Consider the following 27,713-nt stretch of genomic DNA (forward strand, 5'->3'; position numbering starts at 1 on the left):
ACACTCCCAACGCCGCTTTTACTGGTGGGACTGAGCCCTTTCACAGCTGGCGGCTTCAGTGAGCCCACGGCTGCCCCGCTTGATTCCCCACACATTCCACTCCCATCCCGTCAGACCAGGTTTCCTTACCGGTTAGACCCCAGGCTTCCCTCAGCAGAGTCTCAGGTGTCTAGTTCCATAAAGCAAGTTATTCATGGTACAGTAACACAGAAACAACCCGAGCTGGTGCATCTGAGGACGGACCCCCAACAAAGGGTTGGACCCCTGGGCTTTTACCCCCTCACAGTCCAAGCAGCCCGAAAGTCTCTCTCTTCCTCCCGGGGTGTCTCCCAGTGTCCATTCACCTGGCTTCCTGCCACCGGTCTTTGTGCCCTTTGTTATGTAAAGGTTTAGCCTGTCACGGCCTCTTGTCTCAGGCTCCCACCCAGACCTCAATCTGCATCTGAGTCTGCTGCTTACAAACAAGCTACCTGAACCAGCTGCATTCCTCAACCATCACTTTGCCCCTGGGGACAGCCCCACACAGGCTGAGCCTGCCAGCCCGTCACCCCCAACCACGGCTGTTATCAGCGTGTTTAAAGCAAAACTCCTACGCTGGTACTTCATAGAATCACAGAATGGGTCAGGTTGGAAGGGACCACAGTGGGTCATCTGGTCCAAGCTCCCTGCTCAAGCAGGGTCATCCTAGAGCACATGGCACAGGATTGTGTCCAGATGGTTCTTGAATATCTCCAATGAGGAGACTCCAGAATCTCTCTGGGCTCTGTTCCAGTGCTCAGCCACTCACACAGTAAAGAAGTTCTTCCTCATATTCGGGTGGAACTTCCTGTGCATCAGTTCTTGCCCATTTTCTCTTATCCTGTAGCTTGGCACCATCAAGAAGAGCCTGGCTCCATCCTCTTGGCACCCTTCGCTCAGATATTTCTAGACATTGACAGGGTGCCCTCTCAGTCATCTCTTCTCGAGGCTGAAGAGGCCCAGCTCCTTCAGCCTTTCCTCATGAGAGAGATGCTCCAGACCCTTAATCATCTGTGTTGCTCTCCACTGGACCCGCTCCAGGAGCTCCATGTTTCTTTTGTGCTGAGGAGCTGGTGGTGAGGGTTTGTGAGGGGCAGGGGGATCAGTCAATCAACGCTAACACAGAATTACTTTCCCAGGCTGCACATTTCCAGGGCAAACTGTGTCAGGAGAGGTTAGGTTGGATATTAGGAAAAGGCTCTTCACCCAAAAGGTGGCTGGACACTGGAACAGCCTCCCCAGGAAACTGACCACAGCACCAAGCCTGACAGAGTTCAGGAAGCGTCTGGACAACGCTCTCAGGCACACGGTGTGATTCTTGGGGTGTCCTGCGCAGGGCCGGGAGTCGGACTTCCCTGCCCCCCGTGAGTCATTCCCAGCCCAGGACATTCCATAACTCCGTGACTCCACAGACCGGCCCGCCCGCCGCAGCCGCGCGCTTAGCGCATGCGCAATGCAGCTCCTCCCCCTCCTCCGCGGGCGGGGCGGGGCTGGGCGGGGCGATGACGCGTGCGCGTGACGCGCGCGCCGGCCCGGGCACGCCCCGCCCCGCCCCGCCGCCACGGGCGCTCGCGCTGCGCGGTCCGCGCGCAGCCGTCAGTCGGTGTGTCCGGCGCGAGCTGCTCCCGCCGCCTTCCCGCCCTTCCCGCCGGGCTCCGAGGGCACGCGCCCGCAGCCGCCATGAAGATCTGGAGCTCGGAGCACGTGTTCGGGTGAGGGGGCCGGGCGGGAGGGATGGCGTGGGGGGGCCGCGGCGAGACCCCGGGCCGGGCTATGCGGCATAACCGGGCCCCACCGGGGTGACGGCGGAAACGGGGAATGCCGCGGCCGCAGGAGGAGGAGGAGGAGGAGGACAGGCGGACAGGCTCCGGTGGTGCCGGTCCTGCATCGCCTCGGGCTCTTCCCTGCGCCGCCAGACCCGTGCCCAGGGCTTCCTCCACCTCGGGAACAGCATTCCGACAGGGCAGAGTGGTGGAGCCGGCCCGGCAGCGTGATGGATTGATAGAGGGATGGGTGTTCAAGGAAAAATAACTTTCACACTATAATAAAAAAAAAATGATCTCAAACTCCTGACGTGGTCGGTGATACATTCCAAGAAGTATGGACAGCGCGGCTGTGTGCCTTACCTGCGGGGAACTCCCGCTGAGGTGCCCAGCAATCGGCTCCCTCAGTAAGTTTCCTTCCCGTTAGTGCTTTTCTGCACCGGACATGGTCCTGTCCATCCAGTTCCACCCTTGTGCAACGAGGGAACAACCCGGAAAAGTATCAACAGGTGTGTTACGGGCTGTGTCGGGGAGCAGACGTGGAGGATGCAGTGCCGGAGCAGCTCTTGGAATGCCGCCACCACCGCTGATTCGACTGCTGCAGGGTCTTAAAACAAATTTTGGAAGCCCGAAGAGCACCGGGGGTGATAGTCCTTAAAATACTCACAGAATATCCCAGATGTGTTGCTTTAAACTTCTCTAATTACGTCAACACAGTTCGTAGCGCTGATGGGTGCAGTTGTTCGGGGCTCGCCCTCATCATCAGTCTGGTGTGAGTGAACTGTAGCTTCTGACGTGAAGTGTCAGGCAGAGGGAAGTAAAGGCTGCTCGTGCATGGCACAGCTTCTGAGTTTGAGATGAGTATCTGTCGCCTAGGGAACACAAAAGCTATTTTTGTCATTTTCTCGTCAAGATGTGTATTAGAACACCCCCCGTCTTATGGCGTAAGGTGTGCGGGTGGAGGTAGTTCAGTTGAATGGTTAATAAAATATTGTTGTGCCTTATCACATCTCTGACTCAACCCCTCAGGGACACTTGACAGAAATTTGACATTTTCAGTTTGTGTATCTTCTGTTAAAGGAGATGAATAGTCTCTGAAGATAACAAGGAACAATCCTCCAGCACTCTTTCTGCTGTAGGAATGGAGGGCTCTTACTTTTCCTTCCTACACCAAAAAAGCTTTCCAATGCTTTTCTTGTTGGAAAAAGAACTCATTTTTCCAAGTTTCTGTTTGTTCTTGCAGTGCTGTACTGTTGGTGCCCTTCTGTACCAGTCTATTTTAAAACTAAAAGTAGTGTTGTCAAAAACAAAATCCATTTAGGGCCCTAAGTGCAACTCTTAAGTGCAATTGGCACCCTTAATCCTTCTTAAGTTAGATACCAATTGTTGAATTTTTAAACATACCTTTAAAGGCTATAAACCTATCATTGCAGATCAGTCAGTTATTCTGAATATAGAAATAACTGCTTAGGGACAGAATTTCTGTAGTGGATCAAGTCCATGATTTCTGTAGCCTCTGCTGTTTCAGAAGAAAGAGAGTCATATGGACAACCTGGCCCTTGAATAGCAGGGCTGCTGTGGTCCCAGGGGTTTGAGATTATCAAAACTCATTTCATAAAAACAGTTCTGTACTGAGAAGAGTATCCATAAATGTAATCTGTGCTAACAAACTGCTGGAAGCAGTAGTACCAGTGCAGACATAAGGCTGTGAGCTGATGCGGTTTCTAAAAATCTATTTCTTTATTTCAAACTTCTCAATGATTTTTTTGTCGTTGAATTAAATTTCACTCTTTTTTTGCTATAGGAAGCTAATGGTTTCCACTTTAGTTTATTTGGTGTGCTTAGAATTATAGAAGAATTTATGTTGGAGTGAGCTGCTAGTCCAGAGGTCATCTAGTCCAGCCCTCTTCTCAAGGCAAGACAAACCGAAGTGTGAGGTCAGGTTGTTTTCCTGGTTGAGCTCTGGAATGAATTGAGATTTCAGCAGTCTCTGTGGGCAGCTGCCCTGTCAGTGAGGGGTTTCTGCCCAGCTAATTGGAATGTCACTTGTAGCAATTAGTGACTGTTGCCCCTTGCCCTTATTTCTGTTAGTTTTTGGTTAATAATTCTTTGCTCCTTTCTGGAAAGAAGAATTAGTTTATTTTTCTTCTGATTGTGTGTCAATACTTTCTTATTGCCCTTCCAAGCATAACTGGAATTCCAAAGTGACTTCTGGGAGCTGTGAAGTTGTACAGCATGTGCCATATTACACGAGCTGGATCCTGATTTAATACCCTTTGAATGCTTGTGATTGAATACAGAATAGTTACAAACATTCTCCCCCTTCCTTTTTACAGACATCCCTGGGATACAGTGATCAAAGCTGCTATGAGGAAGTACCCCAACCCGATGAACCCATCTGTGGTAGGAGTAGATGTCCTGGACAGAAGCCTTGATAACCAGGGGAGGTTGCACAGTCACCGTCTTCTCAGCACCGAGTGGGGATTGCCGAGCATTGTAAAAGCCGTACGTTCTCACGGTCTTCATCCTTTATTAAGGGTGTGGTGCACTTTTATGTCATTGTCTGAACTGGAGCTGAATTCAAAGTAAAAGCTTAATCCGTAGGAGCTGTCATAGAGGAGTGTCGGACAGGCTACAAGTAGCATTCTTGGTAGTGAGAATACTTTGTAAGCTTTGTTATGCCCATAGTGTGTGTGTGTCTGTAAATGCCTCCCGGGCTGCTGGTCTGTGCCATGCTGTAGGACTGACACAACCTACCAGGGTGGTCTTGCCACAGATCACGGTTGTCTTGTATCTCTGAATTACTCTGGATTTATTTGAGGTTACTGAGAACATGGCCTTTACGAGTTTCAAGGGTCAGTTTGTTTGTTTAATTTTGATACTTAACTTTTTTTTTTTTTTTTTAAATCTTCAGATTTTAGGAACAAGTAGAACTCTGACTTACATTGAGGAACATTCTGTGGTAGATCCAGTGGAAAAAAAGATGGAGCTTTGCTCAACTAATGTGAGTAGTGGCTTAAAAATTTCTGGTAATTAGTTCTGAAAATTAGATGTTTTGCTCTTAACATTTAGATTAGAAATGTGTTTGCATCTTTAATCAGAAGGCAATAATATCCATGTTTTAGTTGGTGTCTTAGATGACTCTCTTATTTTCTCTTCTCACAAATAGGAAATTTAAATACTTCAGGATCAAACATTTGTGATTCTGTTTTTAATGCAAGATTATTTCTTGGAATGCATGTAAAATAGTTTGACTTTTGGATTAATGAGTTGTTATACATTACACTGCCATTTACAACAAAAGTTTCAACGTGAAGTGCCTTTTTTTTCATAAAATGTAAATGAAGTATTAGGCTATATTTGGATATCCTGGGAACTCATAACTTATCAGATTTAAAATGGGGTTTTCTGTAGGAGAGCCTTATCTCCATACAAGAGGCATTGTCTTTCATGGGTATTAATTTTCTGTATAGTCCAAGGTGTTTTTGGTCTTGAAGAGCCTCTCTAAACCGTCTGCCATAAATCAGACTTGGGAGTCAGAGAAAGCTGCTCGTGTTTTGTACAACTGTGAACAGGAACTTTGATACAATTAGATGGAGGATAGGAGAAGATGCATCACCCTGTATAGGTCTTTTTATTGTCTGTGTTCTGAGTTCTGTATTCTGCATACACTGCTGACACTAGATTGAGTGCACCACAGTAGTGCTGCTGATAACAGAAAAGTGAAAGGGGGGAAGTGAGGATTTCAGCTCTTGTTTTCTTTTTAAGATTACTCTCACAAACTTGGTGTCTGTTGATGAGAGACTGGTTTACACTCCTCATCCCGAAAACCCTGAGAAGTAAGTAAGGATATTTCTTTGCATCCTGGTGGATAGGAGACATTATGTTAGTCCAGTTCAGTTTAGGTATTAACCTTTCTTTATTCTGTTACAGAACTGTGCTAACTCAAGAGGCAATTATTACTGTTAAAGGCATTAGCCTGAGCAGTTATCTGGAAAGCTTAATGGCAAACACGATATCTTCTAATGCCAGAAAGGTACATCTTTATTCTGTTCTCTCCCTCTCTCCCCCCACCCCGTTGTTCTTTTTGTTGAAATAGTAATTGTCAGTCGTGTGTGTTCAATGCTGTATTTAAATTACCTAAATTTTTGCACAGCATTTCAACTGTTTTTTGTAGGACTTCAGCAAGTAGAATATAATTTCCCACAGTATGAAAAGGTGTGACTACTGAATCTTTGTGTTTCAATTAAAGTTGAACAGCAGAACAAACAAGCTTCTTTGTGTATGCTACAATTGTGTATAGAATATACATTTTATTAGTTGGGTTTTAGTTTTTTCCAAAGTACCTTTTTAAACACTAACCTCCTATTTCCAGGAGTTAGTGCTAGGAAAGAATGTAACTTCCCTTTCAGCCTTTATAATCTGGATTTATCAGATCATAATCTGGGTTTATCAGTTAGTGCCAACATGTTTTCTGTGCTACTTTGTCAGTTTTTCTAGTTCCTATCCATTATTGAGCTGTCTCCGTGCCTTTGGCTGAAAGTAAGGTAGTGCAAGCAGAAGCATATTCTTTGAAGAGGTGAGACTGTGCTGGCTCTCCTAGGCAACACTAGACTGACTCCTCTGTCTTGTGCTTCCACAGACAGAGCTATGGGAATGCTTGGTCACTTTGTCCTAGAGTTGTTTGGGGAAGAAATGGAGTTGCTAGAGCAGCATAGGCCTTGCTGCCTAACAGCAGGATGAGTGCCCCTGGAGTTTGAGTTTGTGCTCTGCATTGCTGGAGAGGCCCAGCACAGTGGGAATCTGGCCCAGGTAACTCCTGCTATGCTGGAGAGCCTGTGCTTTGGCCAGCCCTTTGTCCTTGTGAAAGGTACTGCTTGACCAAGCCAATGTAAACCAACTTGATAGGAGCCATGGCACAACCAGACCAGAGTGGAGAAAGCCTCCTTTCCCACCCTTCTATGTGCTTCTCCTAAAGTGAGAGGAAAACATGTTAAAAACAAGGGTTAGGGAAGTAATGATGGGTCATTTCTAGACACTGAAGATTACCTAGCTGAGTGCTCTCTAATGGAATGTTTTTCAATTAAATTACAGTTCTGTCCTGATCTGGTCTCCATTTAAAAGTCTGTGGAGGGCGCAGCTCCAGCTAGCTGGAATGTCCACATAACTAGGCACACTTAAAAACACTGTCCGAATTCCTCTTGTGGCATATCTGTCTCATTTTCATGTCTTTGTTGAACTTGGATAAAGAGTGTAAATATTTCCTGGTATCTGTTCAGGTGTTGCCTGTGTGAAAGCTCGATTTCTTTTAAAGATTGTTCTGCTTCTGCCATTTTCAAGGAACACGCTGGCTCACAAGCTTCTTGCAAACCAGAGAGACCTTGTCCTTAGTATTTCACTGAAAAATCTCTAGAGATTTTTAACTTAACAGGAACTTGTACTTGTTGTTACCAGCCCTTTCTTTACTAGCCAGTAACCTACTGTGCTACTACGAGCTCTTCTTTCATGCTGTGCTACGCCTCTGTGCTCTTAGCACTCCTCTTAAACTTCATGAAGTTGCTGAAAAATGTTTTGTTTTTCTGAAGAAATCGGAATTATTGAGCATTTGCTCTGAGACAGAGGTGGCAGATGACGCGTTATTATTTTTGATGACGGTGGAAAAATCATTTGCCATACGTTGTAAACCTTTTTTGTGTTACTCCAGGGGTGGGATGCTATTGAGTGGATAATTCAAAATTCTGAAAGCGCTCTAAGCTAGCAGTTCTCCACACCTGCAGTTTGTACTAACTAGTGGTAATGCCAGCATTCTTCTTGGTACAGCATTTCAGCTTCCTAGCAGATATTTGCATGGGTTGTTGGCACGTGGATTTCCTAAGTTAACCTGCATGTATGTTTTACACACGTTGCATATACAGGAATGGCAGACATTCATTACACTGCAGTGGTAGAGGGTGAGAGTAGGTCCAGTCCAGACTGGATCCGTGAACCTGTGCTTATACCACTGGACAACCAACTTGCTGCAGCCATGTCTTGTGCCAGTCTTGCTTATGGTTTGAAAGTGGAATGACGACTGCAGACAGCCAGGAATGTGAAGGAGTCTGTCCACAGGGTGTTTGATCTGGGCCTAGCTTCTGTGATTTCAGCATGTAAATAAATCTGGTACCCAAAGAAATTAATAAATGGGTTAGTGAGTGGAATTGGCATTATGAAACAGAACTGTGTTCTTAGGTTATAAAACTGGTTTCTTGAAACAGGTTGCCTAACAGGGGTAATCTTTTGCATAGCAGAATTGTATTTGCTTTTCTTATGCCTGAGGAATATTGTTGCCTTTCTGAGGAAATCTGTACAGAGCTTGAAGCTGTCAGGGTGCCAGACTGTTCCTGCTCTTCACTGGTCTTGTAGGTATATTCATTTCAGTAGTGACGTGTCCCTGCAGTGATGTGCCTGTGAACAAATCTGACTTCAGGGTTGAGAGAACTGAGTGTACTTGCCTCTTGTGATACCTCTGTGCAAATTGTTTTCCTTCTACTAGTCAGTGTAGCTTGTCCTTGTCATTCCTGTATTGGCTTGTGCTTCAACTAATAAGATTTCTTAAAAAAAAAAAAAAAAAAGAAAATCCATTATACTGCTTCTCCTAGTTAAGAAAGTAGGGCTTTCTACACTGCTTACTTTGAGATCTGCGTATGCCATGAGTGTTTGCTTTTGAGTTCTCATTCCACTAAGCTTCTGTGGCATTTTTTTCTGGAAAACATCAACTACAAAGGCTCAGCATTTATCAGTCACTTAAGCTCTACCAACAAATCGTCATATGCAGCGCTTGTTCTGCCAGACACTTCATACTGCTGACACATGCAATAATGACTAATACAATATGCATGCCTGGTTATGAATGTGCTTGCTTAATGATTTACTAGAGAAATTGTACAGTGTGAAATTTTATAGACCAGTCCTCTGTCAGATTTTTTCTGGTTACTGGGTGGTTTTATGATACTTGGAGGCTTTGCATCTGGTTGAGATTTCTAACTTAATTTCCTGTGCAAAATATTCCTGAAATCTTCCTTGCCAATATCACGAGTTTATTCTTGGCTGCAAAATGTAGCATACAGTATATGTGATTCTAAGGACATACACAGACCTATGTAGTCTCAAAAACTGAAGGAAATATCTTGGTGCTCCAGTTGAATGTTGTGGACTTTTTAAAAAATTATTTAATCTTATCAACAAAGATATCAAATAAAACACAATGACGTGATTGTTTCATAGTCAGGGCCAGAGAAGAATCTCAGCCTTTTTCTACTGAGCATTTTTTGTGGCAGGGGTGTTTGACTTCCTGACAAAGTCTTCTTTGTGCAATTAGACAAATATAACATCGAAGCTGTTGCTGTCTCACTCAGTTCTCTGTGCCTGTGTCACCTCAGAGAGGACATTTAAACCTGACTTTTAAATGCCCAAATGCCAGCTTACTGAAAGATGATTCCTCCGAGTCTCCCCAGCTCCCCTCCCCCCTTCCCGATTTTTCCTTAGGAGCACTCCTCTCAGCTAATTCACGGCTAGTTACAACTTGTTGCTATGCAGTAGCCTGCCCCTGTCTGGGCGGTTTTCTGGCCTGCTTTGCTGGTGTTCCCAGGTCTTGCACGGCGTGTGGAGAAGGTGGAAGTTATCACCTGCCGAAGAACGGTTGCTTTCATGCTCAAATGGAAAGAATTCAGAAGTTAAATCATCCCCTTCTAAGGTCTTTTGTCAGCAATCCGTGCTTTAATCGGACAATTTAAATCATGCTTTCTTCAATATTATTAGTAAATAAAGGCGTTTCTTGAACTAAGTTAACTTAAACATACCAGTTCTTGAGGTAATTTGGGGTGGAGCTGAATCTCCCTTTGTGAGCTTTGACCGAGAGCTGAGCACTTTATTGTGATAGGTGCATGACTTTTCTCAATCTAAGGACTGCCAGTGCAGATGTAACAATTAGTGTTTATTCTTATTTATATGGAAAACCCTAAGAGAAACAGAGTCAGCTCTTCACCGACATTAGTGAGGGTCTTGAGATAAATATGCTCTTATTCTTAGTAAAACTTTATTTCTTTTTTAAGAGGTTACGCTTCACAGCCTGGATCTGGGCTTCTCATATTTTTCCAGAGTAATGTTTCTAGCCTGAAAAAAAAATCCTTCAGGAGTATATGTGCATTGTTCTGACACTTTTTTTCTTAGGTTTTCAAAGCTGCTTATGCAGATTCTTGTTCGTGCTTAGTGGTTCATAAAAGACAACAGTGGGTTCTGGAGACTATGAGGTTTCTGTGCACTTTATCACCTGTAATGCACGCAACAAAATTAGTACATCACAGTTTGGAACAAAGCTGTGTGTGGAGGAGGATGTTCCCCTCCTTTCTGTCAGTCTCTGCAGAGGGCTTGAATACTGAGACTTACTCTCATGAAGATTTAAGACTTTTGGGGCTCAAACCCTTATCTCCAGAACTCTAGACTTGGCCAGAGCCATGTGGCTCCCACTTACTGCTCTCCACTGTGTGTACTTCTTATTCTTAGTAGAGTAGTAGAGTTGATGTCTCTTGACCTCTTTAGGTGAAAAAAGGCCAGATGGCGTCCTGGTCTGATCCCATCTGCTTGCTATGGCAAACATTGCTATTCTGAGATCACAGAGCTCTAAAATGAAAATTTTGCACTGGAATTTTGCACTTCTGTTTAGTTAAAGTAGTTCTTACTTTCTTGGCTTTGTTGTGCAGCTGGTTGCATCTTGTGGTCACTGGGATGCAGCTGCTGTAGGGTCTTCTCAAGGTCAAAGGTTTTTGTCAGGCTCATTGTGCTGGGTCCTCCAGCTCTTACTCAAGGACTGGCTGTCAGTTCATAACTTTGGGGCACTCCCGTTCTGAGGACTGATCAGAGAAAGACCATACCTTGATATAAAATGTGCAACTCTAGTCTCTCAGTGTGGTTTAGGTGCTGAAATGTTGCTGTGCATGAATGTAGAGTTCAGTGTGAGTCCACTTCTGATCTCTTGACAGATATCAGAGCTCTTAGTTGCTACGTCAGAGAAACTTGGAAAACTTTCTTTGTCCTGGATCTTCCCCAAACCAGTCCATATAACTCAGTTAATGAATCTGAGAACAACATATAGACTTTGCTGTAAATCTTCTGATATTCTTTGAGTGGTGGGAGCAGCAAACAGTAAAAACAGAGATCCTCTTAGGTAAGGAAACTTAACTGCTGAATTAGGCTGTTTGCCTAATCCCAGTGTACTACTGGGAGCTCACAGTGAGCTTCTGGCTTACGGGTTAAGCAAATGCCTTTTCAGTGATGTTTCCATGAGAAGATGCTAAGAAATTATCGATATAACCTGTATCAAATTACACAGGGCATGAAATGAGTTTTAAAACAAGTCCCATGTCTGACAGAGGAAAAACTATATAGAAACGTGAGCAGTGGTGGTGTATCTGTTCTGATCCTAAATTCCAGTATTTTTTCTGGCAGGGTCGGGATGCCCTGGAGTGGGTGATCAGCAAACTGAACACGGAATTGGAGGAGCTGAAGTCAACGCGCGAGGGCATCAAACCAGCCATGGCAGCAGCCTCAACGGAAAAATAAAACCAAATATTTGGTTTCACCAAGTAAAACCACGTAACTGACAGAAAAGTCTTATCCTGCAGACTGCTCCCTTCCAAGGCTGATCTGAAGAGGTTTTGTATATTTATAAGAATATTGGATCAGCGGAAAAGTAACCTCATCTGTCATCTCCACGGCAGCTCTTGTTGCCTACTGAAGATTAAATTGACCTCCTGCAGATGCTCTTTTCCTTTAAACAATTTATTTTTAACACTGAAAACAAAACATTAAGCACATTTAAGGCGGCCTAAATGTGCCTTTTTAAACAAGGATAGAGAGTATGTTATATTTGCACGATCTCAGTTTGTCTTAACTTGAACTTGAAAAGAATGCATGTGTGGTATTAAGGGTTTTCCATGTGAATTTTTGTTCTGTGAAGGGCTGATAGGTCCTAGAGCACTGAAGTTTGTCTGCTTTGTAATGTGATAGTGTCTTATGATCAGTTAAAGGGAACTACATGAGTCCAAACATGATACTGTAGCATTAGATACTTATCTAGAGGATCATCCTGAAAGGCTACAACTTGTGTGGAACTAACTCTTACGTTGTTTAAATATGATGCCTGATCGTGGCACCAGATACTTTATCTCTTATATTTGTATCCAAACAAAGATAAAGTTCCTCTTGATGTTAATAACTGAAAATAGTTTTTTTGGTAGGGAAAAAGGTATAATTTATTTTCTTATTTATTAATTTGTCTTAGTTCCTCCCCTCCCTATGAGGGCACGAGTAGTAATTCCTGGAAGGTGCTGGAAAATACTTTTTTATCTCTAAGAAGTGTACTTGTAGGCAACTTGAATGAAGAGACCATGCAGTTCCACTGATCCTCGCTCTTTACATCATGTCTTAACTGAGGGAGAAATTGATGCAATAACCAGAAGAGTTGAAATGAGAAATGAGCGGGAAATTTGAAATCCAAATGGTCATAAACAGGAACTTTTCATTCCCCGAATGGAAAAAACAAGTACAAGAAAACCAAATGAACTCTCCTTTTTGAGTGCTTTGTGTTAACCAGCAGTGTAACTGAATTTTTTCAACACTTTTCCACATTGGTACAAAATGGTTTTAAAATAATTTTAAATGCTTCTCATTCTCTGGAAAAATACTCCAGTAACTGCAGAAACTGTTTGCTATAAAACATGCATACATATATATTGGTAATGGTCCTAGCCTTGTCTAATGTTTACAAAATTGTCATGTTTGATCCAGATGTAGTATTTATTTCTTAGGTAACCCTCTTCGGGCATTTTAACTTATTTTTTGATATGCACAGAAAGTGAAATGAATGTTGCAAGGATGTTTACTCATTCAAGTGGTGAGCATGTGCTTAGGAAGCTGTTCAAGAGCACGAGTAACTTCTAAAACACTAGAAGTGTAAAATGTTGGTCACTGTTTTGATCTGCTAACTTTAGAGTGTCTGTAGCTTAAGGGAATTTTCAGCATTCATATTCTGGTTCGTTTGAACTTTGATTTGGGTGTAACTAAATTACATGATCCTAATGAATAAACCTACTTTAAAAGATGTGTATATTTGTTGAAAGCAATTAAATGAGTAGCTGATATTTACATTGCTCTTTTCAAGTGGACCTAAAGCCCCTCTTATTTTGGAACAGAAACTTGGAGCTTAAAGGCTGATAGCCCCTTTCCAGAAGATACACTATATAGCTTTGGTGCTGGTCAGTTGTTGTCCCCCTTCTCAGAGGAGTGATGCCACTTCCTGGATAAGGAACACAGCAGATGTTCTAGCTCCTGGTGGCCTCCTGCTAGGAAGGGGAGTGCAGCCATGGCAGAGCTCTGCTGCAGCATTTCCGTACGTGCCTCCTGGAGGTGGGGAAAACATGACTGTCAGCAGGGACAGGAGGGTCTTTGGAAAGGTTCATGGTTTGAAGGAAGAGTTGCCTAGAGCTGCTTTTTGCATCAGAAGTGAAATATTTACTTGGTGTTGTCTTAAGGCTGACTGACTTTTGTTTAGCACCTTCCAGCACTAGATGACTTCCCAGAAAAGTCACCACACGCTCTCTCTGTGGCTGACTTTCTCTGCCACACCATAGGGTCAGTACCAGTTACACGTTTTCTGGATTACTTTGTTGGTTTTGGGCTGCTCTCACTCCATGTTTTGTCCCATTTAGGAGCTGTATGCTTAGACTCTCAGCTTTCCAATCTGTCTGCTGCTCCACTTGCCAGGGATCAGCACCTTTCCTACTTGTGCTCAGTCCTCTTCTGCTTTTCTCTTGGCTGAATGGTAGTGGGGAAGCTTTGGGTAGGAAAAAAGGCTAATTTCTTCTAGAGTCCAGTCCTGTCATCCAGCTGCCTCTCTCCACTGCCGGACAGTGCTGCTGCCTCCTACCTTGTCTTAGGGGCAGGTGACACTTATGCATCTGTGGGATTATTGTTCTTCCTGTGGTTGCTCATTGTGTACAAGGGACCTTGCAGCAGCGGTCACACTGGGACCAGGTGGGCTCCACTGTTTAGCAGACCAAGTGGTTCCTAATTTTTGATAAGCTTGCCTGGACAGTTTCACCCTTCTGCTCTCTGTCCGTCTGATTTGCATATGGGGCTCCAATCCTTCTTCTCCCTTGGCCATGTGACTCTTCTCCATGGGATCTGGTGGGATCTGTAGCTGTGTATGCTGTGCTTATCACTTGTTGTTGCAGCGCTTCAATTTCCACTCAAGATCTTAGACTTGTAGTCCGAGTTGACCCTCGAGGCAAAAAACCCACCCTGCCTTTGGAATTGTTTATCTTGGTGGAATTGTTTGGTGGAATTTGGAATTGTTTATCTTTAGTCTCAGTTTCCTTAGAGAAACTCCTCCAACTTTTCCTTCTGCACTGGAAATGGCTAGAAAATATTTCTGAAGTCAGTTTTTTGTCATGTGCATTGACTGAGGTGTCTGTCAAAGGTGGAAACCTGAATGTGAGGGAAAGTGCTAGGCTGCTTGTGGGGAGCAGGGGCTGTAGCTTTTGGGATTGATGCAGGAGGAAAAGGGCACGCAGGAGGAAAAAATTGTATCAAGCAGAAATGGTGTGACGTCAACACTCATTAACTTGGAAGGATCTTGAGGTGCTGGGGACCAAGCAGAAAGCTCAGTGCTTGTAACCATGCTGACTGATAGTAACAAGTGCCACTTTGAATAAGAATTCTGCACTTGGAGAGTTGAAAGTAGAATTAAAGTTCAGTTTTGTGAGTTGGGAGAGGGAGGTTGTTTGCTCTGGTTCAAGCTGAGGCTGGCAGTTCAGTGTTTCTCAGCTGCTGGCTTGCAATTCAAGGGAGAGAGAGTATAGGAGGGTTGTGATACAGGGGGTGGTTTAAGAATTTAGCAGTAGTATATCAGGTCTTCAGATTGGTTGGAAATGTGGCTGCTCCCCCCATCCAGTACCTGTAGCGGTGTCCCACGTGCCTGCTGTGGAAGGAGGAAGTTGGGGAGAGCTGGTTCCTGCGGCAGTGATGGTTCCCAGAATGTGGCAAACTGGGCACGTTGGCTCTTGGCTCTGAAGAGTTTTAAGATGTTGAAGGTACCAAACTTGAGGTAAACTCTGGTTTCTGGTTGATGTCTGGTTTTCATACTCATGCAGACAGGCTTGTGTTAGCAACAAAAAAACCCTTAAAACAGTGTAGTCAAATGGTTTGGTGTGTAATTTATTGATTTTGTGTAAACTATCCTTTTAATCTTTTTCATGATTTGCCCTTGTGCCAGTGGGAGTCTTCCAAGCTCCTCCACGCGTCTTACTTCTTTTCTCCCCGTCAGGTCAGCAGGCGTGATGGGGAAAGGGTCATATTTGCTGGGACAACAGGCAATCCCAGTGAAACCTGTGTATTCTTGAAGGACTTGCTTAATTTAATCAAAGGCTCTGATCTGCAGCAGGGGGTGTGTGTCAGGAATGGTAGTACAGCACACACTGGGCACTGATGTATCTGACAACATAACGAAGTAGTGCCGAGTATGATCAGTTACATTCCGTGATGTGACACTTTTCATTCAAATCTTCAGGTGGAGCAGTGGGTGGGTAACACCCTTCCTACTGCACCTTCCTAGACTGTGAGCCGTGAAGGGCAGGGCTCTGAAGTGTCTGTGTACACCATGGTGCTGTCTGAAGTGATGACATGTACAGTTAAAAGAAACACTTCTGGGTGTAACTTTTAATATAGAATTGGCTGTTGCTTTTCAGAGAAGGCTGCAGAAAAATCGTTTGCGTTAGTCCGTGCTGGGTAAGCAGCAGGACCCAGTACCAGGCTCCCTGGGGCTCCCTGTAAGGCACACATCACAAAAGCTCTGCAGGGGTCCTCTGGTCCTGGGCTGGTAGCTCCATCTGGGACTGGCAGCTGCTTCATTTTGCATTAAAGCAGCAGAGAGTCATCTAAAACTATTAGCCTTGACTTGTAAATAAGACCTTATTTATCTAATAAACCATCTTCTTATCCCACCAACACTACTCACCACCTGTCAGAATCATGCAGGTTATGGGCTAAGCCTTTTAATCACAGCTCCAGGAAGCAGGTCACGCATTCACTATGGATTTGTCCAATGAAAATGCATTTTTGTGAAGCACAACTCCTGTCCTTTTAATTTTTCCACAGCCGAGGTGACTGAGGTATGATTCTCATTTAACTGGAAGGCACCTGCAAGTGATCAGAAAGGGCTCCTAATCTGGGGTCCTGCTGGTACAATACCTTCCCTTTTACTCCACTGTAATTTTGTCTCTGAACTAGTTAAGATCTGCAGCAGCTGAGGTTCAGGGCTCTACCTGGCCAAACAAATGTGGAACATGCCCTTGCCAGCTGTGCTCTGTAAGAAATGATGCTGGTTGTCTCTACAGTTTGCTCAAGAAAATGAGAGCAATGAAGTAATTTCAAAGAGCTTTTTATTAGTAATTCATAAACAAGAAATCGCATTTCAGTACCACGTAACATGAAAATGGGTAGAAGACAATTCTGTTGCCTTTCTCTGTTAGAGCTGATGCCCCTGATGTACCTGAAGCCACACAGACAGTACATGCACAGTGACAGCACAGAAGCAGGAGAAGTTCAAAGGGGAAGGGTTTGTGCTTTGGGCCTGTTCACGTTCAAAAAGTGCATCTCCTCTTTGTTTTTTTCTTTTCCCTTTAGTACAGAAGGGCATTGGGGAGTGGGAACCAACTTTACCAGAATAAAGCTCAAACACACTCCTTACTGTCTTTGTTTTGCTTTCTGATTCACAGGTAGTGTAGCCACCAGCCCCTTCAATAGAAACATGCTCATTTTAAATGCCTAAGCTGAAGCTGAGCCTTGGCTGCCTCTCTATAGATCTGCATCAGCTTAACTGGTGCTCATTTCCACTGAACTGTGGAAGCCAGCCTCCTGCAGAATTTCCATCAGCTCACGCCCATGTCCTTTAATTCTAGATCCAGCAGCCTCTCAAATCCAGTTTAACAATCCCACACTGCAGTGTCTGGCCTACAGCCTGTCCTGCAAAAGCCAAAGCATTGCTTCGTTCCCACTGTTAAGCACTGATGTGACTGGTCAGAGGAATGCAGGGAGGACCTGAAGCTTTGTGGAAACGTTACAGGATGGGAGGCACGAAGACTATGTTTTTTTTTCATACTGGATGCAATTTTTTTTTTTTTAAATGAATGTCAATAATCAAACAGTTCTTTTTCAGCTGTGAGCTGACAGTAGTAGCCTGGCACCTTGAAAGTCTACCTGCTTACAAATGTGTTCTTTAATTAGCTACAGTAAGGTCTATTCCAAAGGGTCTGTTCCAAAGGGCTTCCTCTGGAAATATTCTACAAAAAAGCCATCTCACCAACCTGTTGTTACTTCAGGACACAGAGCCCAGAACACCTGCGTATCTGATACTCAGTTCAGCCAGGCACTGCTGCTGCAAAACAGCTCAACCACAGAAGAAACTGGAAAGTAACTGAATTCTAGTTTAGTGCAAATAAACAAACTACGCTAGTGCTGTGTAAAATTTGCCATGTCTACTTGATATCTATTTAGCTCCATCTCCTGATTATGCCCCATGGCATTTGCTGAGTGCAGATCTACCATGGTAAAATTCATTCACAAGTGAAGTTTCAACTCTGGAATTCCTTTCACCTGGAAGTGGTGCTAATTGCTTCCAAGTAGTGAAAGCACTGCAGGACCCTTTCAGCTCTGACACCGAACACTCAGCTCTTCAGCAGCAGCTCTCAAAATTTGTAGCCACTCTTGAAGTCCCTGTTTTTGCAGATGGGGACACTGGCACATGGGTCATGGACAAGCTCACGGCTTGTGCCCAGTCAAATGAGGAACATGAGTGTCTGGGATTTTTCAATGTCAAGTGAGGGCACAGGGAGGGCCACAAGCTGCCTCTGTCATGGGCTGCTGGAATTCATGGGTGCTGCTCAGCTCCCAGCAGGAGAGGGCTGGGCCGCAGGACTCGACGGAGCTGCCATGAGGGAAGTGCTAATGACTAGTGACCGACCACTCACCAGGAAGGGGTTTCTGTGTCTGGGTATCACGTCAGGCTGAGCCAATGCCCCTCTGTCATGGTTCTTCTACCAGGAAATTCCAGTGAGTAGCAATTTCAGGTACCCCCAAAAAAACCAAACAAGCTGAAACACAGTAGTAAAAATCAGACAGAAACAACAAGAAGAGGTTTTTATAGCTGGAATCATTATTCATAAACATTCTCAGGTTGGCCTTAAGATACACACATATAAAAGAAGAAATAAACCAGAGCAGCTCCAAGTTACGAACATGGCAATAGTATAAAATTTTCTGAGAACATGAACATAATCTATATGCTGTAGCACCAGTTGCAGCACCTTTCCCTCATGCCTGTGTGCTGTCACTGTTTCACAGATGAGACTGAGCTCGTAAGAAAGACATTCCTAAACGGTGTACAGAGCTGCTAGATGAGGTAAAGCATGAAGGTAGCAATCAGGAGCTTAAAGCTGGAGCGTCTAAATTATTTTTAACCTATAGAGCATGCAGCCAGTAACTAACCAGGGGATCGATGCTGAACTTGCCTGGGGAAAGAGGGGAGCTTGGGAGAGAAGAGAGAACAAGGTAATAGTTGTGATAAAAACGTCTCCACTTCTGGTTTCAAAACTAAAACCAATCCATCAAAAACTCCTCCAAAAGACTGCCACCATTTCTCTCCCAGTGATGAAGGAGGGATGGAGATTTCCCAAAGCCTGTACCACATGCGGGACAAGGGCGCTGCCTCAGGTACAGCCTGCCGGTGTTGGAAGCAGCAGCGCATCAGTAACAGAGGGATTTGGCTGGAAATGATGACTAGGAGCTAAATCACATCACTGGGGTTACACAAGCAGTTTTATTGCTATTCTAAGGGTACTTGACATGTTTCCATCCCTTCATGCAACCCAGCCAGTGTTCAGCTGTTATGCAATCATTTTCATTAACAATTCTTTGCCAAAAGAAACACGACTGATCTTACAAAACTATAAAAGCATGAAAAAGAGAGAGACAGAACCTTTAAATCAGCTTCCACATGAATAATTAACACAGACAAAGGTTATAATGGAAAGGCATTTTATTTTCACCAGGTAACACTCCTCCATGTATAAAGGAAGTAATGGGGAAAGAGAAAAAAACACAATGACCTCCCAAAACACTACTGTCACCGTGAGCACTTGAAAGATCAGGTCTGAGAGTTGCAGCAAAGGCCTGCTCACATCCTCCATCACCTCCATGAGGCAGAGCTGGTTTTGCATTCCCCACAACCAGGTTCACACACAAAACAACACCGATGCTGTCAGAGGCATTTTTAGCTCCTTGGGTCTCCTATGACATATCTAAACAAACCTTCGGCATACTAATAAAACTAAAAAAAAAATGAAAATAATTTAAAAATTCATGGAAGGGAGCTCACTGTGCTAGTCCTGCATTCTTTTCAGCAGTAACTCACTCCAGGATGCCTCTTGAGTGCAAACTGCATTAGGGGGCTGAAAGCATCAACTCTAATAAAAGATAACAGCCAACACACATATAAATAAGACTCATTTCCTTTTTTAAAACAACATAGGAAAGTCAATTCCCACTGCATGATTGATGGAGACTTCCTAAATATTAATAAATATATTACAGATATTTACAAGCTTCTGGTTTCATCCTCTGATGCTACTGTGAAGTTCAGACCGTAAGTAGGACATGCTGGGCAGCACCGTGGGGTGTGTGGGCAAATGGCTGCAGTGGATTTGGGATGCTCGCGGAAGCAGGGAGATGGAAAGCTAAAAATAGCCCACTCCACAGAGCCAGGCAACCAGCGAGCTGAGCTCCTTCAGGCTTTGCATGACAAACCAACCCCCTGCTTTTCCTTTTGCGGAATGAAACGCCGGGATAATGCGGGCAATTGTGCCAGGGAGGAAGGGATGGGAGGCAAGGGGAGAGGCAGCCCTCCACACCATGTTTTCTGGAGTCTGCCACAGAGTGTGTCAGCAGCCTGGAGGGTTTTTGCCAGGGAAAAGGGGAGGTTATCCAGGCATGGCAGCGCTGTGTGAGCAACAGGGAGCAGTTTGTACAACCACTGCGATGTTGTTCAGTGTCTGTGCCCTGCCCAGCCTGAGCCAAGGACTGCTGGGCAGCCCAGGAAGGCACAACCGCAAGGCTCTGCTGCTGCCCCAGAGCCACCCCTGGACACTGCCAAGGTGGAGAGGGGCACAGGCATGAAGAACTCATTTCCCTTTGCACACCCAGAATTTACGCAGTCCTTCATCTTGCCTGCTCTACAACATCCTTAATTCCTCTCAAAGAGGAAGACAAACGCGCTGGATACTCTGCACCTCGGTGGCTTGAGGACAGCAGAGAAGAGGACTGTGAGCAGAGGTCTGAGTGACAGTGGCCAGGGGATTTCCATGAGAAAATTATAACAACAACAGCAGGGTAGATGCAAAGCGAGATTTCCTGCATTTCTTTCAGTCTAGTTTCCCTGATGCACTGTGCAGCAAACACACCGCCTGATTTTGGCACAGAAACAAGAAAAAGTGCTGATGTGACTGAGGACAGGCGACCCTTCCAGCAAAAGTAGAACCTTTCCAGTCAACCCGTCTGTGCTGCTCACCTTCTGCACTCCGACATACTTATCTCATGCCAGTACTCTAGGTGCTTTAACACACAAGACATTTTTCCAGAGGTATCCCGAGGAGAGGGCCATGACACCTGACTTTACATGGGACAGCTACGAGGGAGAGTTAGCACTGAGCCCTCCTTTTCCTGTTTCCATTGGTTCAGAAAAAAATTAGAAGCTATTCCAATAAGCCCTGCATATGCAAAAATTCTCATTTTCCAAGGGGGTGTTTAACAAAAAAATAGGGATGGAAGAGTTCCTGGGAAGGTTTACAGAGCGTGTGCTTTTCAAATCAGCTTCAAAGAGATGGCATGGCCGGCTGCTCCAAAGGCTGCAATGTGACGTGCACAGAGACTCCGAAGGGAAGCCTTGCTCCCCTGGGCAGCAGGAGGCTCCTGCAGTGGGACTGCAGCCCAGCTACCACACGGGAGCAGACTGGCCCTGGTGCCTCCCAACTTCAGCACTGTGCCTTGCCAGGGCTGGAGGGCCAGCCTGCCTCTTTTGGGCTTTGTGGACGGGGGAATCTGTTTTGATTAATACACCTTTAAAATCATGTTATAGAAATACAGTCCCAGCTACTTTGGAGCGGTTCTGAGGTATCTCTCATTAATCTGAAGAATAGAAATGTTAATAAATAGATCTGACACTTTTCTGCTATGTCATTCTATAATACACTGCTATATAGATATTAAATATGCCTCAGGGTATTAAAAATCTATGAAAAAGTTACAGTAGTTGATTTTCAAGTATTAATAACTTGGCTATGTTAGCTTGTTTTTAAATACCAAAAAGCTCTGGCCCCAAATTATTGACTAAACCCTGGTTATGCCTGAATTAAAAAAAAAAAAAAAGTATTTTGAATATAAAAAAAAAGTGCAAAAAAGCACAAGATGTCAGTTGATGTAACATCGTTCGAACTTCTAAACAACTAGTCTAGCACTCTTTTGTGAGTGAATTAGGAACGGGAAAAGAATGAAAAAGAAAAGATTAAAGGAAAAAAGAGAGGTCGCTCCCAATCTGAGACAGCACTGTCCCAAATTTCAGCAGAACATGAATTTTTACAGCCAAGTTATAAACCCCAGAAAAAATGGGGTTACTAGTGGATATGCTGTCAGACAGAACTATAGCAGTATCTGTGTGCTCCATTATAATACAAATTTACACCTTACTCACTGTTTTCTCTGAGTAACCACGAGAACAACTTTGTACAGGTATTCAGTCAAAATTAGAAGCCTCCCTTATTTCCCGTCCTCCTCCATAAACTGTACAAATCTCTCTACTACTAAAATTCACTGCTACTAGTAGTCATTATCATACATTCAAGATAGAAAGTAAACTACTAAAACCTGCTCAGGAGACACTAAGGCTTCAGAAGCACAGCAGCTCGGAGGGTATGGCCAACCACACGGGTGAAGAGCTTTGTCACCTTTGCTTTGCCCCAGGACACGGACATCGTAGATTCCTGTGCTGAACCCTGATCTGAGAGCAACAGAAACGGTTCCAGGGAGGATGGTTTTACCCAGAGCCGCTCACACTCGGTGTCTGGTGTGCGACACGACCCTCTGCTGTGTCAGCCACGGGACGTGAGCACAGCGAGGGTGGTAACGCCAGCATGACTTATTGTTTGCTATTGTGCCAACACTCACACTGGCTTAGGTTTGGTTCCCTGCTAAACGCGCGTTTTCAGCTCGTCTCCTGAAAAATGATTCAAAGCATGATTAAAAAAAAGACTGAAAGCAGGAAAAGGCTTTCTAGTTTCGACGCACAAGTACGAAAGAGGCAACGATTTCAAACTATTGATTTTCTTTCTTCCAGCGCGAGCAGCTGACCCGTTGCGTCATTCTGCACAGATCTAAACACAGCGTCCTGTGTCTCCGGGAACCGCCGGAGTAGGAAATCCTGTGACCTAATGCAAATCCAAGCCAGTCAAGTGAAACGAAGCAAGGGAATTGATAATCCGTTTTCAGTGACCTTGCCCATGGATGATGACCTCATGAAGACAAAAGCAAATAAAAAGGCACACGGCTCAGATCTCATTGATAGTCCTTTCAGAGGGGCAGTATTCGGAGGTTCCCGGGGATGACATGTAGAAGGACTGCGTTTTCCTTTTTAATCTGGCTCTCTTGTTGGCCAGAGATAGGCTGCGCCGGCTTGAATTGATGATTTCTGAAATAAACTTCTTGCAGTCCACGCAAACCTCCATTGTGCTCCAGTCCTCCATTAATTCTTTGGGAAACTCTTCATGTGACTTATCCACAGACTTGGACCTTGAGGTCAACCTGAAAGGCAAAAGAGCAGGATCTGTCATGTTATTCAGCAGGTTGGCACTGGGCCCCAAGGGATGCCTTCAGGAAACAGCACATCAGAAAGGTCTGGATTTAAATTTTCCTTTCTCCTGTCCCAAAAATGACACCAGGAGACCAAACACTGGAGAGGACAGCTTCTGCCTGAATTGGCAAGACTGCAAGGCATGTGTAATGTTTACAACCTACCAAAACCAACCTTACTAATAACTAAAAACATATGATGTTTTTGGCTAATCTACACGGCATCTTAGCACTGGTGATTAATGCGGAGGGTTTATACAATAGGTTCCCTCAAAAAGGAGCATTTCTTTCATATTTAATTTCTTGGATTAGCTTTGACAACCATCTATGTACAATACATAAAACCAACAGACAACTTGATGATATCAAAGTTAAAAAAATTACGAAAATTTGAATTAGAAAAATTAGAAAAAACATAAATCTGTGCACAAGACATCACTGAATTCCCATTCAGTGGGTGATTCTAGCCTGAGAGATTTATCTCCTTCACACTAGAAAAAGACATGTTAAGGATATTTGTGCAGAGGTGCTACAGAAACACAGTCATCCCAGACTCACATTATTTTTCAACTGTAATGTGAAAAAGGTTTAAGAAGACACTGTTAGTGTTGCTATTTCTGTAAATTAAACCAGCAAGTAGAAGAGACCTGGCTTTTCAGGCTTCAGAAGAGTTATTACAAGCATTAGAAACACTGGCAACTACCAAACAGGTAGACAGCATCTTAACGATTGATAACCCCATAAGGAATTTGCAACAGACACAAGAGAGCTCAGGTTGTTTCTCACCTGCTCCGCAGGGAATGGTGGTGACTGGTAGAGGGCTTCTCTGGCCTCATAAAGCTTTCACCTCTTTGCAAGGTTGAAGGTCCCAGTGAGAAGATGGGGAGAGTAGAATATGGCTTTGATGGCAGCCGCATCTGTTGAGAACAGCAGAAGGAACGTGCAGCATCATTACAAAGATTGCAGCTTTTTAGAAGGGCTCTAACCATAAGTTTACTTACTTACTTTTTTGCAACACTGTGAGCATACAGGCCTGTGTAAGAAAGAAAGAGCAGGAGTCAATCCACTAGAAAAGATTACATCTAAATCAAGAATAAGAGATAAATGTTTTCAGGAGTTAAAATCCTCCCCATCCTCCCCTTAAAAAACATTTTCGTTTTTAAGGCTTCTTCAACATAATAATTTCAAATCAGAACATGAAGCGAAACCCAGGAAGAAATACTAAACAAGAACTACAGCTAAATTATGAAATACATTAAAAAAAAAAAAAAAGAAAAAAAAAAAAAAAAGAAAAGAAAAGAAAATATGCTGTTTTTCCTTTAAAGAAACCTCCTTTGGTGAGACACTAACTTAGTGTCTTACATAGCTCTCCTGACTTATTATCTCACTGTTTCACTAAAAATCTACAGGATTTTGCCTGCAAATGATTCCTTCTCCCCTTCCCCCTGTCCCAATACTTGAAAAATAATTCAGAAGGTAAATTGCCTTTAAATGTTTTCCTCAACAACAGAGACTGTGGAACTGTTGACTGGGGAGTCTGAGTAAATTCCAACTTCTTTCCCATAAGCATAAAAAACAAATGAGTGTTTTCTCACTTTCAGTCAAAAGTCTCAGTCCAAGGAAGCAATTCTGTCACTTAGGAAAGAAATGTTTTTGCACAGTTTGGCGTTTTTTTTAACATAGACTGTTACAGAAATAAGCCCAATCAAGAGTATTCAGCAGAAACTTTTGAGGGTTTCTAATGTATAAATCAATAATTTTCCCTCTGAAATGGTACTCATTTATTAACACATATTAAATATTTACCTCTTACAGAACTGACAAGTGTAAGACCAGGTAAAGAAAGAAAACCTTCTTGTTCGACAGCAAAAGCAGAGCTAAAAGAAGAACAGAGGAATCCACAACGTTAGGCAAAGTCCCACACAGTGATGACTTCATGTACCAGTTGCTATCAGCAAGATCACAGTTGCACAATTACATCCAGTTCTGGGGTTCACACTTCTAAGATGGTATTGAGAAGCAGGTCCAGAATTGTATCTTCATATACTTAGAACTAGCCTTTTAATTGTTTTACCTAAATTAAATGCTTGCCAGTTAACTAGATAAATTTGGTCAGAAATAAAAGTGAACAGTTTTAACAGTGGGGTGAATTAATTAAAGCATCAACTTACTATGAGATTTGATAAAAGCTCATAACTAAGCTTTATATATCATGACAATAGGCAACAGCTGAATCTAATGAATGCCATTTTAAGATTCTTGTTCCTCTACTTGAATGTATTAAATTTTTAAAAGAAATATGCATACTAGAGACAGGCAGGCCTGTAGGTAAAATACACTTTCTGGAGGTGTTCAAGAAGCACAAGTCAAAAGTGGGAGAAAAGGGCGCTGCTTCCACTGATAAGTACCAATCTCCAATCTGCAGTTTACAGAAAAAAATGCCTTAGTGAATGGGTCCCTAATATTAAATTTTCTTCTGGGGTCACATGTTGTCTGACTTCTCTGAAGGTTCTTATTTCCTCTTTGCTTAATAGTAAGGATTCATATATGAAGAACTTGCAGTTTCCTACTGCTATCTGTAACCAATCCCGCAGAAAGCATGGGGACAGAAATCACTTCAGTCAATGAAGTTTAAAATGGACACATACAGATACACTGTGATAATTTCAAATGCTACTGCATTTTTTATAGAAAATCTAAACAAAGTATTTTCATGAAAAGTTTTCATGTTTCTGCACATAACTCAAGGTAGCTGACCCATGTGTTATATATTTAGGGAGAGTTTTGGTGGATAACTCTTCTTTCTCTCCAGTACAGGGTAAGAAACAAATGTGTAAATGGGAAGCTTGTGCAACTGGCTTCCCTCAATAACCTGTGGAGCCTCCACAGACTCAGCCCTACCTTTCCTTTCTTGAGAGCAGTGTAGACATCTTTATATTGCTGGTACTTTTCCAGCTCTGCCTTCACCAGCACCTGACGGATGTGCATGACCTCCTCCACTGTCAGAGCCAGACATTCCACTGGGTAACAGAACTCCTCCTGGAAGCCAAAAACCCCATATTATTTCAAAGACAAACAGCTTCTTCCAGATGCCAACCTAGACAACCAGCCACCTGGTTAGTAACTCCAGAAACAGGGGGTTTCTCCCTTCACACTGGAATAGCACTGGCTCCTTCACGGGCATCACGTGAGTACCAAACCACTGGAAGTGCATACGTGGTATCATGTTCAACCTTCACAACAATGACAGTTTTCTTAATCTTTCCTCCTCAAACCACTTGATCCTTCTCTCCATTTGTCTTTTATTACAAAGACTTGTTTCAAACCAATCAACAACCAGATTTATAATTTGAAAGAGAAAAGGTAGTATGACAGATGGCATTATTTTATGCATATTGTTTGAAGTAAACATAAAATAATTTCTCTGAGACTTTGTGATGCCCGGAGTGGCCAAGAAAAGTTGTTAGTAGCCCATTCTAGCAGAAATTTTTATTCAGTGGTACCACATCTTGGTGTTCACGTTATCAGAATTCCACCAAGGCTACAAAAAGTTACATCAGTTCCGGTAGAAAAGTTCTCCTCTCTGCCTCAGGAAAGTGGCAGCAGCAATTTAAGCTTTAGAAAATAATCTTCCAATATCAAACAGGTGAACTGGTTATCCAATGCTGCATTATTAATGGCAGAAACTCAAACAGAGTCTAACAACACAACCTTCCACTTACAAAATTTTGCAGCTATTCTGTGTTAGAGCATTTAGGAGAATATTGAGTGGAGAACTCCTGAATTTGGTACCAGGGAATAAAAAGCACCAACCCAATTTGTAATCCAGCCCAGTAGTTGATTATACATTTCCAAGAGAAAGACAGAAACCTCTGTGGGAACTCCCATCGCTTTATGCTTAGTGAACCTTTTCAAGTCAGCCCAGAGGGGCTACTGTGTGGCAATGACAATGACATGCAATGCTCTCTGAATAAATGAAGGAAATTTCTCCTGCAAATACAAAGACATGGCTGACAGTTTGGAGATGTCGTTTACAAATTGAAGTGATGAATCGGATTAGTACGGAAATGCTCCATTTCCATGTACTCAGAGGTCTGTTCTGTCTTTCCATCAGATTAAAAAGAAAATCTTTCTACATTGCAGACCTGGCAAACATTAGCATTTAGGAAGCACCACATTTTTAAAAACTTGTTGTCTTACCTATCTAGAAAGGGAACACAAAGAAACTTCACTCTGTTTAAGGTACCCCAAAAAAGACTAGAATTGAGTTAACTTTGTTAGATTTGCCATCTAAATCTTTGGGGTATGGAACACTAGTTTTCTGGAAACAATAAACTACATCAAAAGCAGCTGCAATTTGCTCTGAGGTGTAAAACTGCCCAGCCAAAACAAAGTAACTTCTGTTCCTTGTGAACAACTTTGCTGCTAACCAGCAACTCTCAGCATTTAGTTCTGGGTTCTTCCCATAGCAACTGCCTCGCTATGGAGAAGGCACGGCTGAAGGCTGGGGCGAGACGGGAGAGGAAGTGGGTGGGAAAGCGGGATGCACACAATGCCAGCAAACCCCCTCGATTCTGCATCGTGGGAGACTGGGAAAAACTATCCGAGGTGAATGAGGCTGACTGCATGCTTGTAATCAATCAGAGCTTTAAGTCCTTTAGAAACACATTTCTTACTTGAAGCTCTTCCTTCCCCCTCATGAACGCCCATTCCTTTAATTTACAGAACGATGACGTCAGGGAATACTGCTCCTTTGAAGAAAGTCTGTGGGTCTGCTATAGGTGTAGAGCACGTACTAGGGGAATAGTGTGGGCCTGTTGTCGTACCAATCGAAAACGAATATCATTAAAATAGGAACAGCCAGCAGGTGACAGGGGAAACATAGAAAATGTTCACGTGTTTAAATGCTAATGTTTTAATTCCAGAGGTTACACAAGGACAACA

General features: G+C 43.5%; 2 protein-coding genes across 3 annotated transcripts in view; one reads left to right on the forward strand and one right to left on the reverse strand.

The window, feature by feature from the left end:
* Positions 1-1,571: 1,571 nt before the first annotated feature.
* Positions 1,572-12,918, forward strand: PRELID3A (PRELI domain containing 3A). Of its 2 annotated transcripts, XM_050307010.1 has the most exons (7): positions 1,572-1,730; positions 4,118-4,286; positions 4,696-4,785; positions 5,550-5,620; positions 5,715-5,817; positions 7,486-7,574; positions 11,265-12,918. In XM_050307010.1, exons 1-6 carry the CDS (start codon positions 1,699-1,701, stop codon positions 7,537-7,539), a joined length of 519 nt encoding a protein of 172 aa, XP_050162967.1. In that variant the 5' UTR covers positions 1,572-1,698; the 3' UTR covers positions 7,540-7,574; positions 11,265-12,918. The 2 variants fall into 2 exon arrangements, with proteins under 2 accessions (XP_050162967.1, XP_050162958.1); XM_050307001.1 differs by lacking the exon at positions 7,486-7,574.
* A 3,320-nt stretch (positions 12,919-16,238) lies between these two features.
* The window catches only part of SPIRE1 (spire type actin nucleation factor 1), a 128,378-nt gene continuing 116,903 nt past the window's right edge, over positions 16,239-27,713 (reverse strand). The window contains exons 12-16 of the mRNA XM_050307024.1: positions 25,671-25,808; positions 24,576-24,646; positions 23,775-23,802; positions 23,556-23,686; positions 16,239-22,721 (exon numbers count right to left, since the gene is read on the reverse strand). Of these exons, the coding sequence (XP_050162981.1) occupies positions 22,469-22,721; positions 23,556-23,686; positions 23,775-23,802; positions 24,576-24,646; positions 25,671-25,808 (621 nt within the window). The 3' untranslated portion in view covers positions 16,239-22,468. The remainder of the gene's footprint in view (positions 22,722-23,555; positions 23,687-23,774; positions 23,803-24,575; positions 24,647-25,670; positions 25,809-27,713) is intronic.

This window comes from Myiozetetes cayanensis, unplaced genomic scaffold, assembly GCF_022539395.1.
Source record: "Myiozetetes cayanensis isolate MyiCay16 unplaced genomic scaffold, myiCay2020 scf1, whole genome shotgun sequence".
Classification (NCBI taxonomy): domain Eukaryota; kingdom Metazoa; phylum Chordata; class Aves; order Passeriformes; family Tyrannidae; genus Myiozetetes; species Myiozetetes cayanensis.